Source organism: Cydia strobilella, chromosome 3 (assembly GCF_947568885.1).
Source record: "Cydia strobilella chromosome 3, ilCydStro3.1, whole genome shotgun sequence".
NCBI lineage: Eukaryota > Metazoa > Arthropoda > Insecta > Lepidoptera > Tortricidae > Cydia > Cydia strobilella.
The window spans coordinates 13,580,141-13,603,255 of record NC_086043.1 but is presented as its reverse complement, the minus strand read 5'-3'; the positions used below and the strand labels follow the sequence as shown (position 1 = coordinate 13,603,255).

Below are 23,115 nucleotides of genomic sequence, written 5' to 3'. Positions count from 1 at the left end.
TAACAAGAGCCGTAGGTACATAAATGCAATCTACTGTCGCGTATGTGGCAACTAGTCGTGGAATGTATGGGGCCCAATACATCCCACTACTCTTCTCTTTCCGAACAGATGACTACTTCATTTTTTGTACAGTCCATGTCAATGGTATATTTACATGTTTACACCGTATTTGTATTATGGCGAAAAATGTAAACATGAAAGAGAGGTGGTGTAGAGGCCGTGAGTTCAAGTCTGACCCAAGGCAGTAATTTTTCCACCTTTAAATTTATTTTAAGCTTAATGTAAAGATATCTTTGACATCGACTGTACACTGTACCTGAAGACCAGTTAGCAGTTTTTACAAAATCAACGAACTATTTCCAACGCAGTTGGGAGTGAATAACTGCTGTGACAAATTATAACTAGGTATTATAATGGCTCCTCTACACGAGGGCCCAACGTAGGCCAATCTAATGGACGCATTTATGCGTTAGAGGGAGCAAGATATATTGCTATCTCATTCCACCGCATAGCTGCGTCTCTTAGATTGGCCTACGTTGGGCCATCGTGTAGAGGAGCCCTAATATTAAGATTTATAAGTGTCATTAGTAGGTAACATTAAACTGGTTAAAACAAAACTCATTTGTTAAGGGTCTTTTATTAAAGAAAATTGGCATTAACATACATTTATCAATTAATATTTAATTTATAAAATGACAAAATTATCCGTAGTCAATAAACCAAAGTCAAGAAGGTGAAACCAAGTATTTGTGCCCCATAATTGCAAAATATTTGATCTGTAAAAGCTTCAGAAATCATACACATCTTTAAATTATTAGATTACAAAGTAAAAATGAAACTATAATATGTGAATGAATTCAACATTAAATTTAAAGTACAATACTAGTATCTTTATCCCATTTATCGCGATGGGAGTGTGGAGGAGTGTTTTCGCAGTCTCCAATAACTCCTACAGCTTTCGAAATGTTTCTTAAAGAAGTGCTGCTAGCTTCTGGCATGAATTTAGACTTTGATAATGATTTCAGTCTTGGGATATGTGATACTTTTTTGCCTGTAATCGGGCATTTATTGTCAAACAATGTGTTGACAGATTTAGAGCGGCCATGAGCATTCTCCCCCTTGTTTTTCATGCAAGACAAAGGAGTTCTTGATCCACCTGACCCTGCTGATCGAGGTTTCTTAGGGGTTTCAGGGCTGTCGTCTTCATCTTCATAGATGAGAATTCCATCAGAGTCCTTACCAGATCCTTTTTTAATACCATGAATTAGCTCTGCATTGGTATTCTGGAGAGCTTTAATTAGTATGTCATCAGACATATCTTCAACCTTGTCATCAGTCTTATCTTCAATTTTAGAAATCACAATAGGAGTTCTTTCTATTCCATTAGTTGGTGATCTTGGGTCTTGAGGTAGAATCTTAAATTTTGCAAAATTAAGTATTTTCTGTTCATCTTCACTATTATTATTGTTGCTCTTTGATTCTTCACTGTCTTCTTCATATTCTTCAATACTTTCTTCAATTTTTTCATCAAAGTCAAAGTTTGTTTCTAATATTTTTTTTGGTTTGTCAATTGAGTCCTTAGTAGCATTTTCAATACTGTCACTTGAAGCTGTGGATGAGCCTAATGGTTCTTCTACATCCTTAATAGTGTCATTAAAAGTCAGATTTAGGAACCCATCGCACAGGTTTTTAGGAACAATGTCAGGAATAGATTTTGGGACAAAACTATCATCAGAAGTGCTATTATTATGCAAACTAGGACTGCCACAATCATCTATAGCTATAGCCCTTAGCACTTTTTTGTCTTTCAATTCTTCGGTGTTCAGTTCTAAAACTATAGGTGTTCTCTCAAAGTCCTGAGTAGGTGAGCGAGGATCATAAGATTGAAGGTGATTTTTTATAACAGCAGATAGAATAGGATTGTTGTGAATAAGCTTGTCTTCGCCCTGGCCGTTTTCAAAGGTCTTTCGTAAGTCAACATTTTTAGTTATATTGTGCTTTGATCCACCTTTACCCTGTAACAAATGTGTGTAATTTAAATTATGTATATTGAATTTGGTAAAAACATGATGCTAAGAAACAATTTCACAATGAAGACATACATTTCTGATAAATAATTATCCCTACAAAATGTATATGAACTGCTAAAACAAGGCCATACTCAGATAAAAAAATTAAAGGCGGGAAAGCATGACTGCTCAGCTTTGTAAAGCATAAGTGTTCCACTAAAAGTAATAAACATGAATTACCTGTAAAGGTGTCCGCGAAATCTCGGGTGTAGGAGACCTTGGATCAGAATTGATTTCAGTGTCGTTTTTTTGGACCTGAACAGCTGCTTCATTTGTTACTTTGCTGGTGTTGCTTCCCATTGTCTTAGTGCATCAATTAAATTTCTTAAACGATTACACTAGGCCACATTAAACATATCGCACATAAAACTTTCTTTAGCTACTTACTACTACAACAACTTTAACATCTTCCAGTGCAGAGACAAAAAAATTAAAATAGTAACGGTTGGATGTGTCAAATTTGTCTCCTAATTTAAACGCTGATTGACAGTGACAGAATTGAAGAACACAATGCTACCACCCGCAGAAAAATAAAGATTGCTTTACACGAGGGGATATGATATGATTGATCACGTTATGGTCACCACAGACCTTGCAACAAATCGCATGCGATTTTAAATCCGTTTCGACAGTTTTTAGAGAGTTAAGACAGAACAATCCAATTGCCAATTTATTTAGAAATTAATCATCAATTCACCGACCTCATGGCCGCTTTTATACTTTATCCTGTCACGCACGACACAACGGGGGGCCGTACTGTATTAGATTGTATGAAGTCGCCATTATATTATTGTCGACGACGAGAGATAGGCCGAATATGGACTTTGCCGAATACGAATATTCGGTTCAGCTCATATCGAACCGAATATTCGATTGGGTTGAAACTGCCTAAAACGCACCATGCAAGTTTATACAGATCCGCGGTCTGCACTCCGCACGTGTTTTCGATTTCTGAAGTAATCCACATGTAAATGTAGACTCCTCAAATATTTGTCAACACCTGGAAATACACGGAGAAAAAGCTACAAACTGAACTAAAAACTTGATTTGATAGTGTTCAAGAGTCACAAACTTTTTACAATTTAACTGCTTTAATTTAATGTTATAGGATACATCAAAGTTTTATACTTTGAAGTTCGTCCACGGTGCAACGAATTAAATCGATCGAACAAATGCCGCAGCGAATCGGAAATAGCATGCGATTTGTTGGATGGTCAGTGGAGCCCTTTACAGTGTGGTTTCTTTGGTGTTATGGGCCAATTACATCCACACTTGTTATTAGGCCCGACGTCGGGCCTGAGCAAGTCGTTTTCCGCTTCACAGAATATCAGCATACCACGATGTTCTGTCGTCGAGTTGCGGAATGTCGACTGAATTACAACACAATGACGTGCTGATATTTGGTGAAACGAAAAAATACTCTTGCTCGGGCCCGACGTCGGGCACGATAGCGAGTGTGGATGTAATTGGCCAATGGGCCACCTAATGAGATGGGTATTAAAATCTATTAATTTTTATATATTTTTTTAAATGGGTGCAGCCAATTACTACTTTATAAGAGCGAGCCCTCAACTTTCTGCTTATTTTTTTTTATCAGATTTGTGTATTCGCCTTAACTCGGTCCGGTCGAGTCGTGGCATCCAATGAAGTACCAAATTAAAGCCATCATACACCATCGCACCGCACCGCGACCTTGGAGCAGTTCTAGGAATAGGTAGTACTGGCGTGGGCTTTCACACTATCGCACCGAACCGTCAAAACGGTGCGATCCCACCTTACAGACTGCCGCACACGTGCGCTAGTGTTTGTTAGTGTCCCATATTTTAATGAAAAAAAAATAAAAAACATGGAAAAAAGGTGGTGGTAAAGTACTCTCCACACTCGTGCGCGAAAAGCGAACCTTTGGTATATTTCTCAAGTTTTTGTTTTAATAAATAAACAATCCCAATTCATAGTTGGTCAAGCAAATCTTGTCAGTAGAAAGGCGGCAAATTTAAAAAATGTAGGCGCGAAGTGTTATCACCCCATAGAGAATTTTAATTCTCGCCTTTTTTACATGTTTTCTACTGACAAGATTTGCTTGACCAACTATATTTACTTAATGAGGGCTAACGCGTATGAATTCGCCGTTAGGGGCGCTAGTGTAGATGGTGGTCTTTTCCATAGTTTGAAACTCAGAATAATGACTAAAAGCAAAGAAGCCGGGCCATAATAAAAGCTTGGTAAAGCATATCGTATCATATTCGTCGTGCTTTTGCTCTGAGTGGACGTGTGTTTTGCTAATTCTTGTGATTTTATTTTATTTCTAAATTAATTATTTCTATTTTATTCCAAACGTTCCGTAAACTCGGTACCTCCTTGTCTCACCAAGGGCTGCCTCCGTTTCCTGTGGCGGCCATATTGCTCAGTGTCGGACCTCTCGCTCTACCGCGGAACTGTGAGTGATAGAAGTGTCGGTGTCGAGTGACTGTTGACGGGGAAGGCCAAAGTTTGAGTGTTAAACTTTTTGCATTTTTTTTGTGTGCGGGATTGGAACCCGCGCCCGATGCGCCGTTGTCCGGTGCCTTACCGCGGAGCCACGAGTGGATGAAAGCGTGCGGGCGAAATTTGTCATCACTACCGGGCGGCGCTGCCTCTGCGATCGGACTATACACCTTATTGCGTTGTCCATACGGCTGACATTACAAGATGCTGTGCAGATCATGTAACCTAGTCGTTGAGACGGACCGTAGGTTGACGTGTATAGGATGTGGAGGGTGCTACCACTTGCATTGCTTGTCGACAACGGATAAACCCAAAGATATATCAAATAATACTACCCCATGGATGTGTTCGTTCTGTATCTCTGTTAATACTCGTCGTCGTAGAAACGACCTCACACCCGTCCGGGCCTCAGTGTCCGAGGTGACATTGGATGACTCCGTAATGTCATGTGATGGCACATTAGACGAATCCAGGCTTGTTATGGACTCACAAGGTAAAACTAGTCTGGACAAAAGTGCTGCCCTGTGTACTCCCCCTAATGCTTTAAGTACAGGAAGTCACAGTTCAGCGCTGCCTACGGATTACGCGGAGTTGCTTAACAGCATCCTTCTCAGGGTATCTCAACTCCAGACACAATTCTCAGCTATCCAAACAATACAGGCAGATATCAACCAAGTCAAATCAGATGTAACCGAGATGAAAAAGAGTTTAGATTCGAGACTGGATGAGATGGCGGGACGACTTGATGATATTGAATCTAGAGTGTCGGGTTTGGAGAAGTGTAAATCCGAGATTGATGAGATTAAAACTGTTGTGACTGGAGTAGTGTCGGATATGCGTAGGAACGAGCAGTGGGTCAGGCGTTCAAATATCCAAATTAATGGAGTACCTGAAACCAGCGGTGAAAATCTATATAAGATTTTAAATACTTTGTCAGGGTTGAGTGGTTATCCCCTAAATGTCGCGACTGACGTTGATTTCGTGACCCGCGTTGCCGTTAGGAACGACAGAGACAGGAAGACGCCAAAACCCATCATCGTCAAGTTACAAGCTCGGTATAAGAAAGACGATTTCATTTCATCTTTACGGAAATTAAAAAACTTGAAAGCATCCGACATGGGATTTCCCGATAACGATAATCGAATATATATAAACGACCATTTATCTGCTTACAATAAGTATTTGCTTAAGGAGGCTAAACAAAGGAAAAATCAAAAGGAATATAAGTGGTGTTGGGTTCAAAACTGCACGGTTATGGTCCGTAAGACTGATAACTCGCCTATTTTGTACATAAATTCCGAAGACGCTTTAAACAAAATAACATAAGTGTTTACAACGTAAACAACCGTATTTTTTTGCTCATAGTTATTATTATACGATTACAACTCTTTCATTGCAGAAACAATATGCTCTTCTTAATTATTACTATATATTGGACCTGCTCGAATATGCTCGGAATCATATCTATTGGAATAGTGATGTATCCTCATTTCGCTACAATTCAATTAAATCTTAATAAGGAATCTAAGACAATGTTTATGCATAAACAATTTAAAGCTATTATTATAAAAATTATTAGACACATGAATTATCCATCACACTTAATAATTAATGATATTTAGCTTTTATTATCAGAACGCCCGTGGGCTCCGTACTAAAACCAGAGAGTTTTTATCCAATGTGTTGAATTCAAACTATGATTTTATTTGTATCACGGAAACATGGTTGTTGCCCGGCATTTTTAATTCAGAACTTTTCGATTCACGATACAACGTATACAGAACTGATCGAGATTGCGAAAGAATGGGGGTAACGAGAGGCGGCGGCACGCTGATCGCAGTGCGCCGCGAGTTACCCGCAGATCAAGGAGCGCGGCCTGTCGTCGCCCTGCCGGACGCTGACATAACCTATCTTGATGTTCCCTACACTCAAAGTCCTTCGACGAAAAAACTTAGATTGTTTACATGCTACTTTCCCCAAGGAAAAGATCAAGTAAACTCTCAGTTATTATTTTTTGAATATTTATCTAATTTAAATACGGATTTTCCCGATGACGATTTTTTAGTCATAGGTGACTTTAATATTGGAGATGCAGTTTGGGTCCATACTGATCAGCGTTCACAATCCCTTAACTTAAGTAATCCTAACATGAACTGCCTCACTACTCAGTTAGCGGCACTTTTGCACTTTTGTAACTGGCAACAGTATAATAATATACCTAATAAAAATGGTAGGCAGTTGGATTTAGTGCTTTGTAACCGTGACTGTGAAGTCAAAATCGTAGACCCATTAGTTCCGATTGACACTCATCACCCAGTCTTTTGCATAACGACTGATATAGGTTCGATTGAGCGTCATTTAAAACCTGCATTACGTACTGTTCGCCGTTATTATGCAGCCGATTATGATATCATAAATTCAAAATTAAACCAAATAAACTGGGAATTGTATTTAGACATTAATAACGTTGAAAATGCCGTAGATTGTTTTTATTCCATAGTTAATAAGATTATAGATGAATTCGTTCCCACAAAAACTCTTTCTAATAATAACTGTAAATATCCGATATGGTTCTCCCGTTCTCTCATTACTTTAATAAAGAATAAAAATAAAATACATAAAAAATGGAAAATTTATAAAAGAATATCTGACTATAATGCTTTCTCCAGTTTACGATACAAAATTAAGTCTATGGAACAATCGTGCTATAAGTTATTTTTATCTAGAGCTGAAGATAATATCAGATTTAATTCCAAACATTTTTGGTCATTCATAAAATCCAAAACTGATAGAAACGATACCGGGCTTCCTGACACTCTATTTTTAGATGATAGATCAGCAAATGATGGACACTCTACAGCTAATTTATTTAATGACTTTTTTCTATCCGTTTTTGAACCCATTGTAAATTTGTCGAGCTCAACTGATTCCGAAGAAAATAATCTGCCAATAAGCGTCATCAATAACGTTGACATCACAGTGTCGTTAGTCGAGAAGCATCTGAAGACGTTAAACGAGTCAAAGGGTAGTGGGCCCGACGGTATTCATCCAGTATTTCTCAAGCGTTGCAGTGGCTCTTTAGCGTTACCGATAACTCTGTTGTTTAATAGTTCCTTGAAATCAGGAGTGTTACCCAAGATCTGGAAAAAATCGATTGTAGTTCCAATTTTTAAAAAGGGTGATAAACGAGACATAAAAAACTATCGTGGCATATCGAAACTATCAGTTATTCCTAAATTATTCGAAAAGATTATTTATGATACTCTATACCCCACGGTGAGATCTTTATTGATAACCCAACAGCATGGTTTTATTAACAAACGATCCACTGAAACAAATTTGTGTGAATTTCTAGATTACATTTTGACTGGCATGGATAGGGGCTATCAAGTAGACGCCATTTATACAGATTACTCTAAGGCATTTGACAAAATCTCCCATTCTATATTACTTAAAAAGTTGGAAAACTTCGGCATTCATGGCGATTTACTCAGATGGCTCACATCTTATTTGCGAGATAGGACCCAGGCTGTAACTGTTAAAGGCTTTACATCTAGTTTCATCCCTATTACATCGGGCGTCCCGCAGGGGTCCCATTTGGGACCTCTACTATTTAACATTTATATTAATGATGTTATCAACTGTTTCTCACATTCAAATATATTACTATATGCCGATGATACTAAGATTTTTACAGTTATTAAATCCGAAGACGATTGTCTCAAGTTACAGGAAGATCTAAACAGACTGGATATATATTGCGCAAATAATAAACTTTTCCTGAATATTGATAAATGTTCCATAATTACTTTCTCGCGGAAATATCAGCCTATACATTTCAAGTATAAGATAGGTACGCAAATACTTACCAGAGTTAATGTGGTCAGGGACTTAGGAGTGTATATTGATAGTGAGATTCAGCTGACGTCTCATGTTGACAAAATTACATCTAAAGCCTATCAAATGCTCGGGTTCATCCTTCGACAGAGTAAAGATTTTAAAAATCCCAACACAATACTTCTCCTTTATAATGCATTTGTCAGATCGCATTTGGAATATGCGTCTGCAGCATGGAGCCCTCTATACTCAGTGCACATAAATTCAATAGAACGAATTCAAAAAAAGTTCCTTAATCGTCTTAAATATAAATTCAACTCCTTCGTTTGTGAAAATATAGAAAGTCTTCAGATGCGTAGAGAAAAAAGGGATATCACGTTCTTGTATAAGATTTTGAACAATATGGTTGACTCCGAATATTTTGTAAACAAATTGTCGTTTAGATGTCCAACCTTTCGTACCAGGTCCGCTTATTTGTTTTCTATTCCATTTAGTCGAAAAAGATATTCAAACAACAAGTATTTAGTAAGAGCATGTAGTACTTATAATAAGAAATATTTACATATAGACATGTTTCACTTAAATCCCCGTAAATTTGTATCTGCAATAAAAGCATCAAAATCAAATAAGCAAACAAATGATAACAATAATAAAAAAAAAAAAAACAAATAAAATAAAAAAAAAACTAAACAACGAGCACAAATTTTTATTTATTATTGTTTTCCATTTATTTTGTTACACTAGCAGCTCTTGGAGCTGATGCGTGTTAATGTAGTAAATCAGTTTAAAATTTCTTCTTCTTTCTCTTTTTTTTTTTAAATATTATCATTAGTTTACTTGTTCATAAATTTTGTCATTAAATTGTATAATCTTAGTTTCAGTTTTAGTTTGTAATTGCCTTGTTAATTTACGAATGTGCATGTACTGCATGTTGTTTCTCTCAGAGCAATAATTGTGTTACCTATAAGTGGAAACTGTTCTGGCTGTTGTGTCAACTCAATTTGTTAAACTATGTGTGTGATTATATGCTGTTTGTTTCCCTTTGCAATAAATAAAAAAAAAAAAAATAAATAACACGCTATTACTTTTTGTCTATGAGTGAGTGAGACAACAATCCGCAAGTTCTTTCGTTTTTTTCAGTATTGTCATAAGATGAACTGAGGGAAATGTCAAATGGTCCTATGTGGTTCTATAATATAATCCAGCCAAATAAAATATATGTTGTTATTTCACAGGTAGTTGAAATATTTCGGGAATTTCAGCGGTCATCTTGGTTTATTTTAATTATATTGTTGCTATTCCTGAAATATTGTTGGAAAACGTGCTGAGTTTTTATTTATAATGGTTTGAAGTTCCCTTTGTGATAATGTCTTGTGTGATCGAGGGCTGTAAATCGCATACAGGAAGAAAAGAAAATACGCACGAACCGATATACCTTTAATCGGCGAGTTTTGTTCAATTTTGAAGAAATTAATTTATAGGACCTGACCCTAAACATAGAAATCGATATGTTGTTTATGTAATTATTACTTGCATTCAAGTCTATATAGATTTTTGCATATATTTGCGAACTTTTCTGCTAAGTATGAAAGGTTATATTTTTGGCATAGTGATGTATCGATCAGATCAATAACCTATCGACATTTACAGCTTTCTTATAGTTTGGCCCAGGACTGTCTCATTTTAATTGATGAGTACAGTCAAGGGCATAAATATATATATATTCCCAAAGTCTCAAAAATATGTGTACGCTCAGACAATAAAATCGTGTTCACATATTTTTAAGCCATTTGTCTGGATCGATATTTTTGCCTTCGACTGTACCTATAGTTTTCTTTGTTCTTACTTACTGACAGATTGTGTTTGCCAGACTATAGTTTAATACTAAAAACCGGTCAAGTGCGGGTCGGACACGCGCACCAAGGGGACCGTACTTTTTAGTATTTTTTGTTATAGCGGCAACAGAAATACATCATCTGTGAAAATTTCAACTGTCTAGCTATCACGGTTCATGAGATACAGCATGGTGACAGACAGACGGACAGCGAAGTATTAGTAATGGCATAGAGTAACTGATACTACAGCGTTACTGTCATAGTAAATTTTGTAACCCCAGTAAATTCACTGCCATCTGTCGACACACTTTAAAACTAAAAATGAAGATTTATAAAAATACGATAGAATGTATTTAAATATAGATAAATGATTTTTTTTATTTGCATTAATTATTTTTATGATTTTGACCCTCAGATTGTGATAGTGGCGCCACCTACGCCGAGTTTCGCGTAATATTCCCTATTATTAAATAAAAAATATATATTACACGAACGTTTTTTTTATTTCCTATTTGGTACAGTCAGCTGCAGAGAAAAGGTACCCCACGTCCATACTAATTTACAGAACTGTATGCAGGGGGGGCCTTTTCTCTGCAGCTGACTGTACATGACCAGAAACTATACTTAGTCTTTTAGCATTAGAAAAAACGGTAAACCATTTCCACGTGTCTTTTTATTGACAAGTTTTTTTTATAAATATAGCAATATTTTACTTATGAAAGCAAAAGTATGTAAATGATCGTATATTATATTTGTTGTGACTTAGTGTTTTTCGATAAAACGATCGATAAACGACACGTTAAGATCGCTCGCCTTCTTTCTAATGATAAAAAAACGAGAGGTATAGTTAGATGGTTCTGAGTGGTAGACTGCAAATGAGATAAAAGCTATATTAGTGTACATGCATTAATCCTCATATCAGGCGGCTCTTTGATTCCAAGGAGTGCATAATTTTTATACTTTTTAATGATTTAAAAAAATGAAAATTATAAAAAGTATAAAAGTTATGCAATCCTTGTATTCCACGCATTTCATTTCATTTCATTTCAACGAGCCGCCTGCTACAGATTTCTTGAAATTGCCGCGTTTTTTCAGGTTCAACTTTCATTAGCCAGACTATTATCAATTTGCCAATTTCGTGATTATTCTTTTACACGGCACATAAACTTATGCATAATTTATCGATATAAAAAGTCGACACAGTCACATCCCTAGCAAATTATCAAACTTATGACACCGTACGTAAATGAGAAATAACAAGCATATATGCATCTCTTTTCGGCACATTATCTAATTAGTAAGGAAGTAAAGTACGGGTATACATATTTGCGAAGCATTTTTGCCCGACTTCTATGCTTTAGTCATTATTCTGAGGGACCACCATCAACAGAGGCGCCAACTGGTGAGCAAAAAAACGATAGCCCTCATTTTTCGTATGGCGGTTACACACTGGTTAAAAAACATTAGGTAAGTACAGTAAGAATTCAACAGTACACGTGTTCTTCGTCAGATTTATGAAGTCCTTGTTGAAGTTAAATGAAAGGAATATTTTATTTTAAATTTAATTACAATATAAGTATGAGTTTAACACAGTGAAGTAATAAATACGTGAGCCAATTAGATTATTAAATTTAAGTAGGAAAGACACTAATTGATCACATAGACTTTAAACAATGAAGTTGGTGACACGTTGGAGACTAATTCCAAAACCTGCGGAATCTGCCTGAACTACTGCTTCAGTTCACTCGTCGAATAAAATATTTGAGAATTTGAGCAAGGATGCTGAAAAAAGTAGACGTAATGCTCGTGCGTTGACACGCGACACGCTTAGAATTATGGCTTGGTGTTCCTTTTGCGAATTGGCTGACAGACGAGAGCGTGTGTCCAAGCACCTCGGCGGCAAACTGGCGTCACGCGAGAGCTTCTAAAGCCGCGCATACACTTGACACGGCATCGCGAACCTTCGGCGAGTCCGCTGCCGTTGCCGACGGTAGCGCCTTGGCAGCTGACGCGTCCGCGCTCGGGCGGCGGTGGCAGCTCGCACCATGTTCTGGCTGTGGAATTCGATAAGTCACTACGTCGGTACAGTCATTCACGGAACAATGAAAGTCGTGACATTTGGCCCTATTGACACTAATGTAATTTAAGGGGTACACTGAGCGAAAGTTGAACTTGCCTGCATGTGTCATGGGACACGCAGAGGCAGCAACTGCCAGGATGTTGAGACTTGATGAAATCTAAAATGGACTAGGCTATTGCGTGACGTAAGACTGAAATACATAGTTTTATCCCGCCCGTTTTAACCTTAGGTACTCTACCTTTGCAAACCGGAAGATCTCCTTTCCACTTCATATCGTCGCCGCATACTTGCGTCATCGGTCCACTTAGCTCGAGGTGTTTGTTGTAACAAGTAAAGTTGCATTGCTTGTTCTGGTCCCAGCAATGAGCTACCAAGTGCCTCGGTGTCACACAACCCTGAGCGACGATGTGCACTTGCATTTTACATAACTGGAGATTCTGAAAGAGAAAGATAACGCGAGTTAAATACAGAATTTTGATTGTTACCTAGTTCCGTTTCTTTCATGATGATTTAAATATTGTATAGTCATCCGACATAATATGTATATGTGGTAGCTAATAAAATATCAGCTCTATCTTATAAGGTCATTGCGCTAGTTTCCTTCCATGCTCTAGTTTTCGTCCACTTGACGGATTAGCAAATAATATATTTCATTTTTAATTTGCTACTCGCGAAATATCATTTTTATGTAGATAGTTATATTGATTAGATATTAAGGATTGCAATAAGTCCAAATTTGTGCAGCACTGTAGGTTTATTCAAATTCTAGTCTATTAAGAATTGGGTAAAAAGTCAAAACTGTTATAATAATAAACAGGTATCGGGACGTAATCCCGGTGTATGTACACCGCGCGGGACTGGTGTAACTAAACAAAAGCTAATTAGAGCTAGAGGTGCAAGCCTTTCAAGATTGCATAGGTATACTAAATAGAGAATTTCGGCGGGTACCGTGGTGGCCGGGTGGTCTAGTGGTCATGATCAGGACGTTAGCCGCATAAGCTGCAGACGCCGGTTCGATGCCGGCCTCTGCCACCAGTAGGCTTGGTCACTCTTTCTTTAGTATATAGTATATGACATCTATTTCAGCTTATAATAAAATTTATTATAAGCTAAAATAGATGTCATTTATTTAATAAAAGCTAATTGTCTTTTTTTCTAATTCTTAAATGGTCGTTATGTTAAATCTTGCTGCTACGTTTCGCCATTTACCTTGTTTTTGTACATTATTCGACCAATGATAATGTGAGACCCTTGTTCTAACAAAGAGCCTATCTTCGGTCCGTACATGTGCACAAATCTTGCATTTCTTGGCGCTTTTCGTCCCGAGCACGATCGAAGTGTTGGACTCTGCAGCACGACTCGTCGAGATGATGCTTTTGCTACCAACGTTAGGTCATGTGGGCATTTCACACATATGTTAACATCTGTAAAAATATTATAATTAGCGATAAGTTCAAGTTAAATGAGAATTTTAATGATTAGACGTGGGTATGTGGTTATATATGTGGATGCATCATCTCCTGAAAGTCCTCACTCCTTGAGAAAACATTAGAATCATATTCATTTCACCATCTTGATAATAATTACTTTAAACCAAGTTGGTGCAAATGTGCTTCACGCAGGTACCTACTCTAAAGTCTAGGAATAAGGTACGAATAGATGAGATGCTCTGCCTTCCCCCCGTATTTAATCAATAATCATTTAAGAGAAATGTAGGCATATAAAGAAAGTGACTAGCTTTATTTTGAACCAACCCCGGATAAACACTTGCCCATTTTGACATTATCGAACCAAAGCAATTCGTACCGACATTTATCATACCTACCATTCGCAGCAAAGGTGTCCACGTCCTTAGATTGTATTCGAGAAAGCTCTGCACGTTCACCAGCTCGCACAACATGTCTGCCAGGATACACGAAAGTAACTTCTTCATTCACTTTTTCCCTAACATGCTCGTTAAGATACGCATCAGACTGATAGTACAAACGCGGGTCTTCGCGTGGCTTGTGGACTTTGACCGGAGTCTTGGAGGTTTCTGAGATATGCGGAGGGGGTAGCGCCGGCGCGTGTTGGTACCAGCTACTATGATCGTCATAATCATTACTTCTTAAAATTAGCCTATCGTTCTCTTGTTCTGGATTAAGTGGTACTTGATTTGAGATCTGTTTAATTCTGAAACAAACGCAAGTGATATTTTAGTCTGGCTGGTTCGCTATCCATCGACGCCACTTCAGTAATCCTGTACCTAAATATTTAGGCAAGAATAGGTAAGATTACCTATTTACAATAGTGGAATGTTCCACTCTTAGTCTAGTTCTCTGTTCAATGACGCAGGTACTATTTCGGTCTTATCGAAAGCTATTATCGGTAAAATATTTCCCTGATTTATCTCTCCATTTGTTTACAGTTTCTACTATCTACATTTCAGAAGCGTGCTGATATTTATAGCGCTAAAATGTTTAAGTAAACAAACATGCTAAGTGTAATCAAAACACAACATTGAGTATTTCGAACAATTTTTTAATTTGTGGTAGCTCGCGGGTTTAAAATAATATTTAATAGTGTTCATTTGATTTTGATTTGTCATGTTTTATGGTTGGTAGGTATTTTCCTAGCGTTGGTGGGGCGAAAAATTTTGTGTTTCGTTAGGTAGCAAAGTTTGTTTAAATATCCCTCGTGTCTTGACACCCTCGCAACGCTCAAGATTCCAATTTAAGCTCGTGTGTCAGTTTAGGAATATTTTGTTTACACGGGTATCGATATCAATGAAATCACGAGGAGTTAAATAACAACCGTGCCCACTTGTAAAACAATAGCTATTTATGCAACAAGTGCGGAAATCATCCTTACGCACGTGTATCATACAATGTTTTACTATGCATTGTGCGAGTAAATAAAAAAGAACATATAATGGCAAATAAGTTTAATTATTAAAAAATTGAAAACAAAAAGCACTAGTGCGAGAAAGTAGCACAATATGTACTGTAAAAAAAAAATTGAGGTGAAAAATTATGTGTCACACGAGAGCAGTTATTTTATATCTCGTGTTTTTGAGTCCCTCGCTACGCTCAAGATTGTAACTTGGAATCACTAGCTTCGCTCGTGATTAAATTATAGAATCTTTCGCTTTCTCGGAACGCAAAATCAACACTCGCAAGAAAAACCAACTTTCCCCTCTTGTTGCACAAATAACTATTTTACGTTGCTGGATTCGTCAATCTATGCGTCCAAAGTTAAAACGGCCGTTTTTGTTTTGAGTTCATAGATCGACGAATCCAGCAACATAAAAACTAGTTTGATGTATTCAAAAGGTACTTAAATACAAAATACAGTACCCATAGCTGCCCTCTTTTTTAAATATCTATCGTTAATTTTAAACAATCACAGTTATTAAGCAGCACGTTGATGGGCTCTTAAAAAACAATGCAAATTGAAATTATACTAAAATTAAGATTAATCGACATTACTTATTATTTTAAAATAAACATGTAATAATAGAACTTGTTATAAAGTTATTAATGTGGACTGTTAAACTGGCGAATAAATTATGAAAGTGACAGTTAATTATCAAAAAAATCATTCAGACTGTAGTTACACTTGTACATGATCACTGTCTTGTTTGCAAAATATTGTACGCCCAGCTTCAAAGTGCATACCCACTTTATGAATAAATTCTATTAGGTAAGTGGCTCCATTCATAAAGTGAGTATATATATGTAGCTCACTGTACCTAAAGTATTTCTTGATCAACCATTGTTTAGTTATCCTTCTATACATACATACATGATACATTACACCTACCTACCTACCTGTACCTGCATACCTAATACTGTCACTCGTCTTCCCCTTTATGTCAATGTTCTGTACCAACCTACCTAATACAATACCTGTACCTGCATACCTAATACTCTAATAACATGCCGTAAAAACCCGCAAGACGTGTTGTACAATATTTGAATGTTATTTGGAGAGATGATGGAAGCGGCGACTCCATTATTGTAGCAGATGTAAAACGTGAGCAAATGCGAGTGTCGCGAGCCGTGCCAAGCGGAGTGCGTCACTGCACTAACCTGTTGATGTCTATGTCCGCGCGGCGGCCTAGGGCTCCTGAAAGTTTTACACAAAGTTAATACAAAATAGAAACTTTTAGGAAGCACTGCGCTCAGAACGTAAAGTGCTGACTTTCATTTAGAGTAAATACTTGTTTTATTATGGAGTATGTAAAGTACAGAGATACCCAACACCACAAGTGCAAGTCTAAGAATGACAGAATCATTAAGTATGTGTATTTAAAAAAAATATGGTCAAAAGTGCTGATAGTCCTGATGTCATTTTGTTGTCGTCAAGATTTTACTTGGAATAGTTGGAATCATACAAAGGCCGTAGTTGCAGGGAAGGAAATATTTACTTTAATATTATGACCCGGTTTTTATTCTACAGTTACTTACATCTAGCAGTGCAATTGTGCTGTTTTGTTGAAATTTTTTACTTTTTTTTTTAATTTTTTAGTTTACTATTACAATAGTAAACCAAAATTTGGATACTTAGGTATGCAATTTAAATTATTTTTGGATAACAATGGGCCAAAGTGCAACTTAAGACAATCCAAGTATATAGGCTGGAATATGCACAGATATGTGTTGATATGTCCATCAAAATAGCTAAGACCCAACTCGATAGATAATTAAGACTTTCGAAGTCGCACTGTTCACTGTTCATGTTTTCTGTTCATTCGATTCAGAAACTATGATTTAATATAGGTAAATACGCATATATATAGTCATTTTAATCTTATAACACCCCTCTTTTTGTGTTGGGGGTTAAACATAAAACTAAACATTTCACCAAATTCAAAATGTCTCCTATTAAAATATAAAAATGGCTTAAAACAACACAACTTACCAAATACACCAACAATCAACAATGCAACCAAAATCTTCATTATGATTTGGTAACGTACATTTGCGTTTTCAGCATTAATTTTTTAACAAGTGTCTTGTAATTATAATTATACAATACAACAATGTGTGAATCGAAAAAAAAAACAAAATCTAGAAAAATTGCAGTGCGCAAGTTTGTAACCGGCCAATGCTTGCAAAAAGTGCGCGGGAACTACTCTCAAAACTATACTAGTCTGAAAATTGGTTCAGGAAATCAACCTTGAAACTTGAATCTAAACATTTAAGCTATCTCACTCGCGCTTCAGCTGGTAAAGCATCGAGCAAGAGAGACCATACGAATATTTACTTTGGTTTACACTAGATCTTTCATACTTTATGTGGGCGGCTACAGTCGCTTGCCAGGTTTTTTTTTCAATTGGTAATAGATACTGTAATAATGTATGAAATGTGTTTTGTAAAATGTCGTGTGTATATAGTACGTCGTCGTGTACCATGTATAAAAGTGGAAGCAGTGTCGCGCTTCCAAGGGTTTGGAAGCGAAGCGCGACTGCGCTTTGGGTTTTCCATGGCTGTTACGGTTATTATGCGTAGTGGGGTAGAGCTGTGATGGATTGATGATCCTACTGACTTGCCGACCTGTCATCGTAGACAAAAAGCATTTTCACCTCGGCGGCTCAAAATAAGCGTGGTATTTACAGTCACCATCAGATATATCGGAGCGCCCGAGGTGTTCACAATATCTGAACACGCACTCTAAGGCCTTGACAATAGAGGCGTGTTCAGATATTTGTGAGAGCGACTGTACATTGCTATGTGAAAACTTTTTGAACAAGGTGTAATTTATTAATGTAACGTGGTTTAATAACTTGTATTGTGTATAATTATGATCTTGTTTAGCACAGTATCGTGTTGTACGTATTACTTTTTACCTCAGGGTAAAAATTAGTAGGTATGTACAGTCGCCATCAGATATATCGGAGCGGCTAACGTGATCACATATATCTGAACACGCCTCTATGAGGGCTAACGCGTATGAATTCGCCGCTAGGGGCGCTAGTGTAAATGGTGGTCTTCGCAAAGTTCGAAATTTCAAATGTCACTTGTCACTTCAATGACTGACAGCTGTTCTTTAGTTTTTTGGACCACCATCAACAGAGGCGCCAACTGATGGTGAGCAAAAAAATGAGGCTATCGTTTTTTTCTCAAGGTAGTGCGTGTTCAGATATTGTGATCACCTTGGCCGCTCCGATATATCTGATGGCGACTGTACAACATGATACGAAAGTGATTTGTACCTTGTGGCTTTGAGCTCTTTGCTACGCTTATGATTCTAAATAAGATAACTCGCTACGCTTGTAGAAATAAATGTAGTCATCGGCTTGCTTCGAATTTAACTCAACACTCCAGATAAATGAGACAAAATACAGTAAATGTTAATCAGGCATTTAATTACCCAAAAACAAAAAACACTTATTTTAAATCATTATAAGTCGCAAAACTCCATGGTCACACGAAACTGGAAGTTCATATTTCTATAAACATTGTCCAAGGAAGCTACCGTTAAAAACGATGCTACAGACGCACATCACCTCACAATGCTAAGCCTTTGTATAGGATACCCCTGTGCCTCAGAACTTGTTGCAGGTCTGGAAGCAGCACGGATGGAAGGGTGGGCTGGGGCACGTGAAGGTCTGGCAGGGCGGGCAGGCGGGGCTGCACTCGCCGGGGTACCACACCGTGCGCGCGTAGCGCCCGCTGGGCCGCGTGCACGCGCCGTGGTTGAAGCAGTGCGCCTTGCACGGCATGTCGTAGCGGCATGGTCTGGATGAAGCCGATTTGCCATTTTAATTTCATACTTATTATACATTTTTGTTTCTACCATTACGTTAACGTCATACATTTTCTATGAAAAATAGTAACGGAATAAAAAAAAAACCGGCCAAGTTCGAGTCGGACTCGCGCACGAAGGGCTCCGTAAGTACCATTGCGCAAAAAACAGCAAAAAAATCACGTTTGTTGTATGAGAGCCCCACTTAAATATTCATTTTATTCTGTTTTTAGTATTTGTTGTTACTTAGCTATCACGGTTCATGAGATACAGGCTGGTGACAGACAGACAGACAGCGGAGTCTTACTAATAGGGTCCCGTTTTCACCCTTTGGGTACGGAACCCTAAAAAAAATCTCGAGAAACTTGTTATTTTCCAATTATCTTATCGAAAAAGCTCGAGGAGGAAAAAAAGTGGTGTACAAAACTTTATAATACGTATGTAGCTCTAACTTCCCACTCGTACTGATTAAAAACCTTTACAGGCGTGTTCTCATCTTAATAACAGGTTAAGAATTAGATCTGGATTAGATATGGATCTGATCTCAGTGTAAAAAGTGACATTTCTTCAACCAAATACATCACTTATGACACTGACAGATCAGATCAGAATACGCCTGTTAGTTGGGTTATCATATTTTTAAACAATATCTTTCTGATGTAGAGAGTTAATGAACTCAAGAAGCGTATTTTTCCATTGGCTCGTAACGTAGTGCATTACTAGAGGTAGGTACCTGTTACAAATGAAGTGACATACCTCTCCATTGGAGCGTTAGTGGGCTCACTGCAATAGCAGGCGCACTCCCTTGTAAACGGCTGAGGCCGGGGCTGCCCGTAGCGTGGCCGCTTGTGGTAGATACTGTACTCTCCGCGTACGCAGCCGTACCTATACAACACATACGAGTACATCTAAACATGGTAGTTACATATTTGTACACAGCCGTACCAATACAATAAATACGTCATTACATGGTGGTTACATGTTTGTTCAGCAAAAACTGAAATCACTCAGACAGCTGTAGAATGCAAGTAAGAATAGGCACACTAGGCACAGGTCAATAGGCTACAAATTGTCTGTATGTGTGCCGGTTTTTTAGAATACCTAACTTTAAAATGATTTTGTAATTTTACTTGTCAAGAGTAACGTTTAAAATTTAGATCCTAATTGGATTTAGCTGCATAGTTTCCATTGATAAGACACATTGCAGATATTACTAATTTGCAAAAGTAGCTCTGATGATGAAGTGATTAAAGTTGTCATTATATGCATCCGACTATTGTAAATAAAATAAGTGTACCTATTTGCATTATGAATAGAGAGTCGACGCAAGTTACAAAAACTATTAAAAATCTTGTGATTGAAGTATTTCCTCAGTTTGACATTTGAGTTTCAGGTAGGCTAAGAATAAAATAAATAAAAACAAATACCTAGGACACGGCCGGCTGCATTCGTAACCTCGGGGTAATACAGACATTAGGCAGAATTGCAGACAATGTCGGCAAATACTTGCAAAACTACAACAGAAAAATAATGAATATACTTTATCATATCAAGTTAATAAATACTATATGTATCTACAACATCTCATCATCTTTATTAACAAGTACTAACCGTGACGCTTTTTAATGTTTCTCAATTGTATTTTCCAATTTTTGATAATTTGAAATTTTTATTGAATTTTTTGTATTTTTGTCTGATTTCGCTATAAAAATTTATAAAAAACTGACAAATTTGTTTTGTTTTTATTATTATATAGAGTTGACTATTGTTTTGGGCCAGTTGCATAATTGCACATCGTCAAAGAGGTACGTAGTACGCAAAGGTAGTACGTAAGCGGAGTTATTTATTATCTATGGCCTAAATTAGGCCAGGGTACACACTTGGGTAAAACTGTAGGAGGTAATATTTGCCGAGTTGAAAATTGTAGAAACCATACACTCATCATACACTACTTAAAATCGTCAATAAAAATTTTAAATAACAGAATAATAATAATTAAAATAATTTGATGCGGACGGATATAAGTCATGTGATGTGACAAGATAGGTATTACAAATGAATTTGAAGGGAAGTAAGAGGAAAGGAAAACCGAGGAAAGGTCGATGGACTGTGCGATGAGACGAAAGAATGCAAGTGAATGATGAGATGACGGGGGACAGAGAAGTATGGAAGGAAAAGACATGCTACGCTGACCCCAAGTGAATGGGATAACGGCAATCGAATACGCCTGCTGACGCTGCTGCTTATTCAAGTTTTGCTCACTAGTTTTTAAAACCCTTGCTAATACAACATACCTCTCTAAAACATAATATACTTAACACAACATAACATAACAAAACATAACATAACTCACTTAAAAATCTTTACTTTTCCATTGCTTACTCGTAGGTATTTTATGTTGTAGACAGTTGTTTTAAAACAAGTAACTTGCTGCAAAATACATACCTACATTTGTTCCAAATGTTTCAATATGCTATGCTGCAGTTACGAAAAACATGTTTTTATTAACCTGCTGTTGTCGTCCTGCTGCGTGCTGCAAACTACCTACTTATATACATATACGTACGGATTTTTGCATGGATGTATTAAGCATTACATAATAACCAAATAACCAGCCTGCAAAATACATAAACGCTTGTTTCAATATGCTATGCTGAAATTACGAAAAACATGTTTTTATTAACCTATTGTTGTTGCTATCCTGTTTTAAACTACCTATTTGTATACGTATGGATTTTTGCATGGATGTAAGCATTAACTGAGAACTACTTATATTGGTTTGCCAAAAACTTTATAGAGTAGACTCACAGATATCTATTTAATTCTCGACGCGATTGAATAAAAAATGTGGAAGTTCAGGATAGCTGCTGTTTTTTTATAATTAAAACTAACTTCTAGTTCCTGTCTACTGTGGCTCATCCAAAGAGTAGTATAATATTAGGGCTCATCTCATCTTATTAATTTAACATTAGAAAGAACGTAAGCGATCTTGACGTCTTGATCTTTTTAACCGACTTCAAGATTTCAAAGGAGGAGGTTCTCAATTCGGTTGTTTTTTTTTTTTTTTTTTTTTTTTTTTTTATGTTTGTTACTCCATAACTCCGTAATTTCTTTGATTGTAAGTATATACATACAGATTGGTCCCGTTTTTGTCAAAAAACAGTTCTGATGATGGGATCCATGAGGAATCGAGGGAACTCCTCAAATGTTAAAGGCATACATATAGTGATTTTAGTATTTTCATCAACAAATCAAGCACTTACATTTAAAAAAGTGACATTTGATGAAGTGGAACTGCTGATGATGATCAGAACGGAACTCTTCAATGACGCATAGTTGACGTTTGGCGATTTGTCCTCTTCGTTATGTTTGTTAAGCAAGTTAGGTTTTCAAGAAACATTTTTGTCAAGCTCGAGTTCAGATGATGGGATCCATGAGGAATCGAGGGAACTCCTCAAATATGAAAGGCATACATATAGTGATTTTTGTATTTTTATAAACAAATCCAGCACTTCCATTTTAAAAAGTGACATTTGATGAAGTGGAACTGCTGATGATGATCAGAACGGAACTCTTCAATGACGCATAGTTCACGTTTGGCGATTTGTCCTCTTCGTTATGTTTGTTAAGCAAGTTAGGTTTTCAAGAAACATTTTTGTCAAGCTCGAGTTCTGATGATGGGATCCATGAGGAATCGAGGGAACTCCTCAAACGTGAAAGGCATACATATAGCGATTTTTGTATTTTTATCAACAAATCAGCATTTCCATTTTAAAAAGTGACATTTGATGAAGTGGAACTGCTGATGATGATCAGAATGGAACTCTTTAATGACGCATAGTTTACGTTTGGCGATTTGTCCACTACTATATGTTTGTTAAGCAACTTAAGTTTTTAAGACATATTTTTGTCAAGCTCGAGTTCTGATGATGAGACCCACGAGGAACCGAGGGAACTCCTTAAATGTGAAAGGCATACATATAGTGATTTTTGTATTTTCATCAACAAATCCAGCATATACATTTAAAAAAGTGACATTTGATGAAGTGGAACTGCTGATGATGATCAGAATGGAACTATT

The 23,115-nt window shown here is 37.0% G+C and overlaps 3 protein-coding genes across 3 annotated transcripts; all 3 read right to left on the bottom strand.

Annotated features, from left to right (window-relative positions):
- Positions 1-625: 625 nt before the first annotated feature.
- LOC134755889 (uncharacterized) lies at positions 626-2,552 on the bottom strand. The gene is made up of 2 exons (XM_063692528.1): positions 2,250-2,552; positions 626-2,015 (listed from the first exon to the last, which is right to left on the bottom strand). The coding sequence occupies exons 1-2, from the start codon at positions 2,367-2,369 to the stop codon at positions 870-872; spliced, it is 1,266 nt and encodes a 421-aa protein (XP_063548598.1). The 5' UTR covers positions 2,370-2,552; the 3' UTR covers positions 626-869.
- Positions 2,553-12,034: 9,482 nt separating this feature from the next.
- On the bottom strand, positions 12,035-17,361 carry LOC134755916 (uncharacterized). The gene is made up of 6 exons (XM_063692601.1): positions 17,208-17,361; positions 16,376-16,412; positions 14,131-14,477; positions 13,515-13,729; positions 12,544-12,742; positions 12,035-12,279 (listed from the first exon to the last, which is right to left on the bottom strand). Exons 1-6 carry the CDS (start codon positions 17,245-17,247, stop codon positions 12,059-12,061), a joined length of 1,059 nt encoding a protein of 352 aa, XP_063548671.1. The 5' UTR covers positions 17,248-17,361; the 3' UTR covers positions 12,035-12,058.
- A 1,276-nt stretch (positions 17,362-18,637) lies between these two features.
- Positions 18,638-20,767, bottom strand: LOC134756290 (uncharacterized). Its single transcript, XM_063693123.1, has 4 exons — positions 20,646-20,767; positions 20,462-20,548; positions 19,791-19,919; positions 18,638-19,027 (listed from the first exon to the last, which is right to left on the bottom strand). Exons 2-4 carry the CDS (start codon positions 20,506-20,508, stop codon positions 18,835-18,837), a joined length of 369 nt encoding a protein of 122 aa, XP_063549193.1. The 5' UTR covers positions 20,509-20,548; positions 20,646-20,767; the 3' UTR covers positions 18,638-18,834.
- Positions 20,768-23,115: the final 2,348 nt, after the last annotated feature.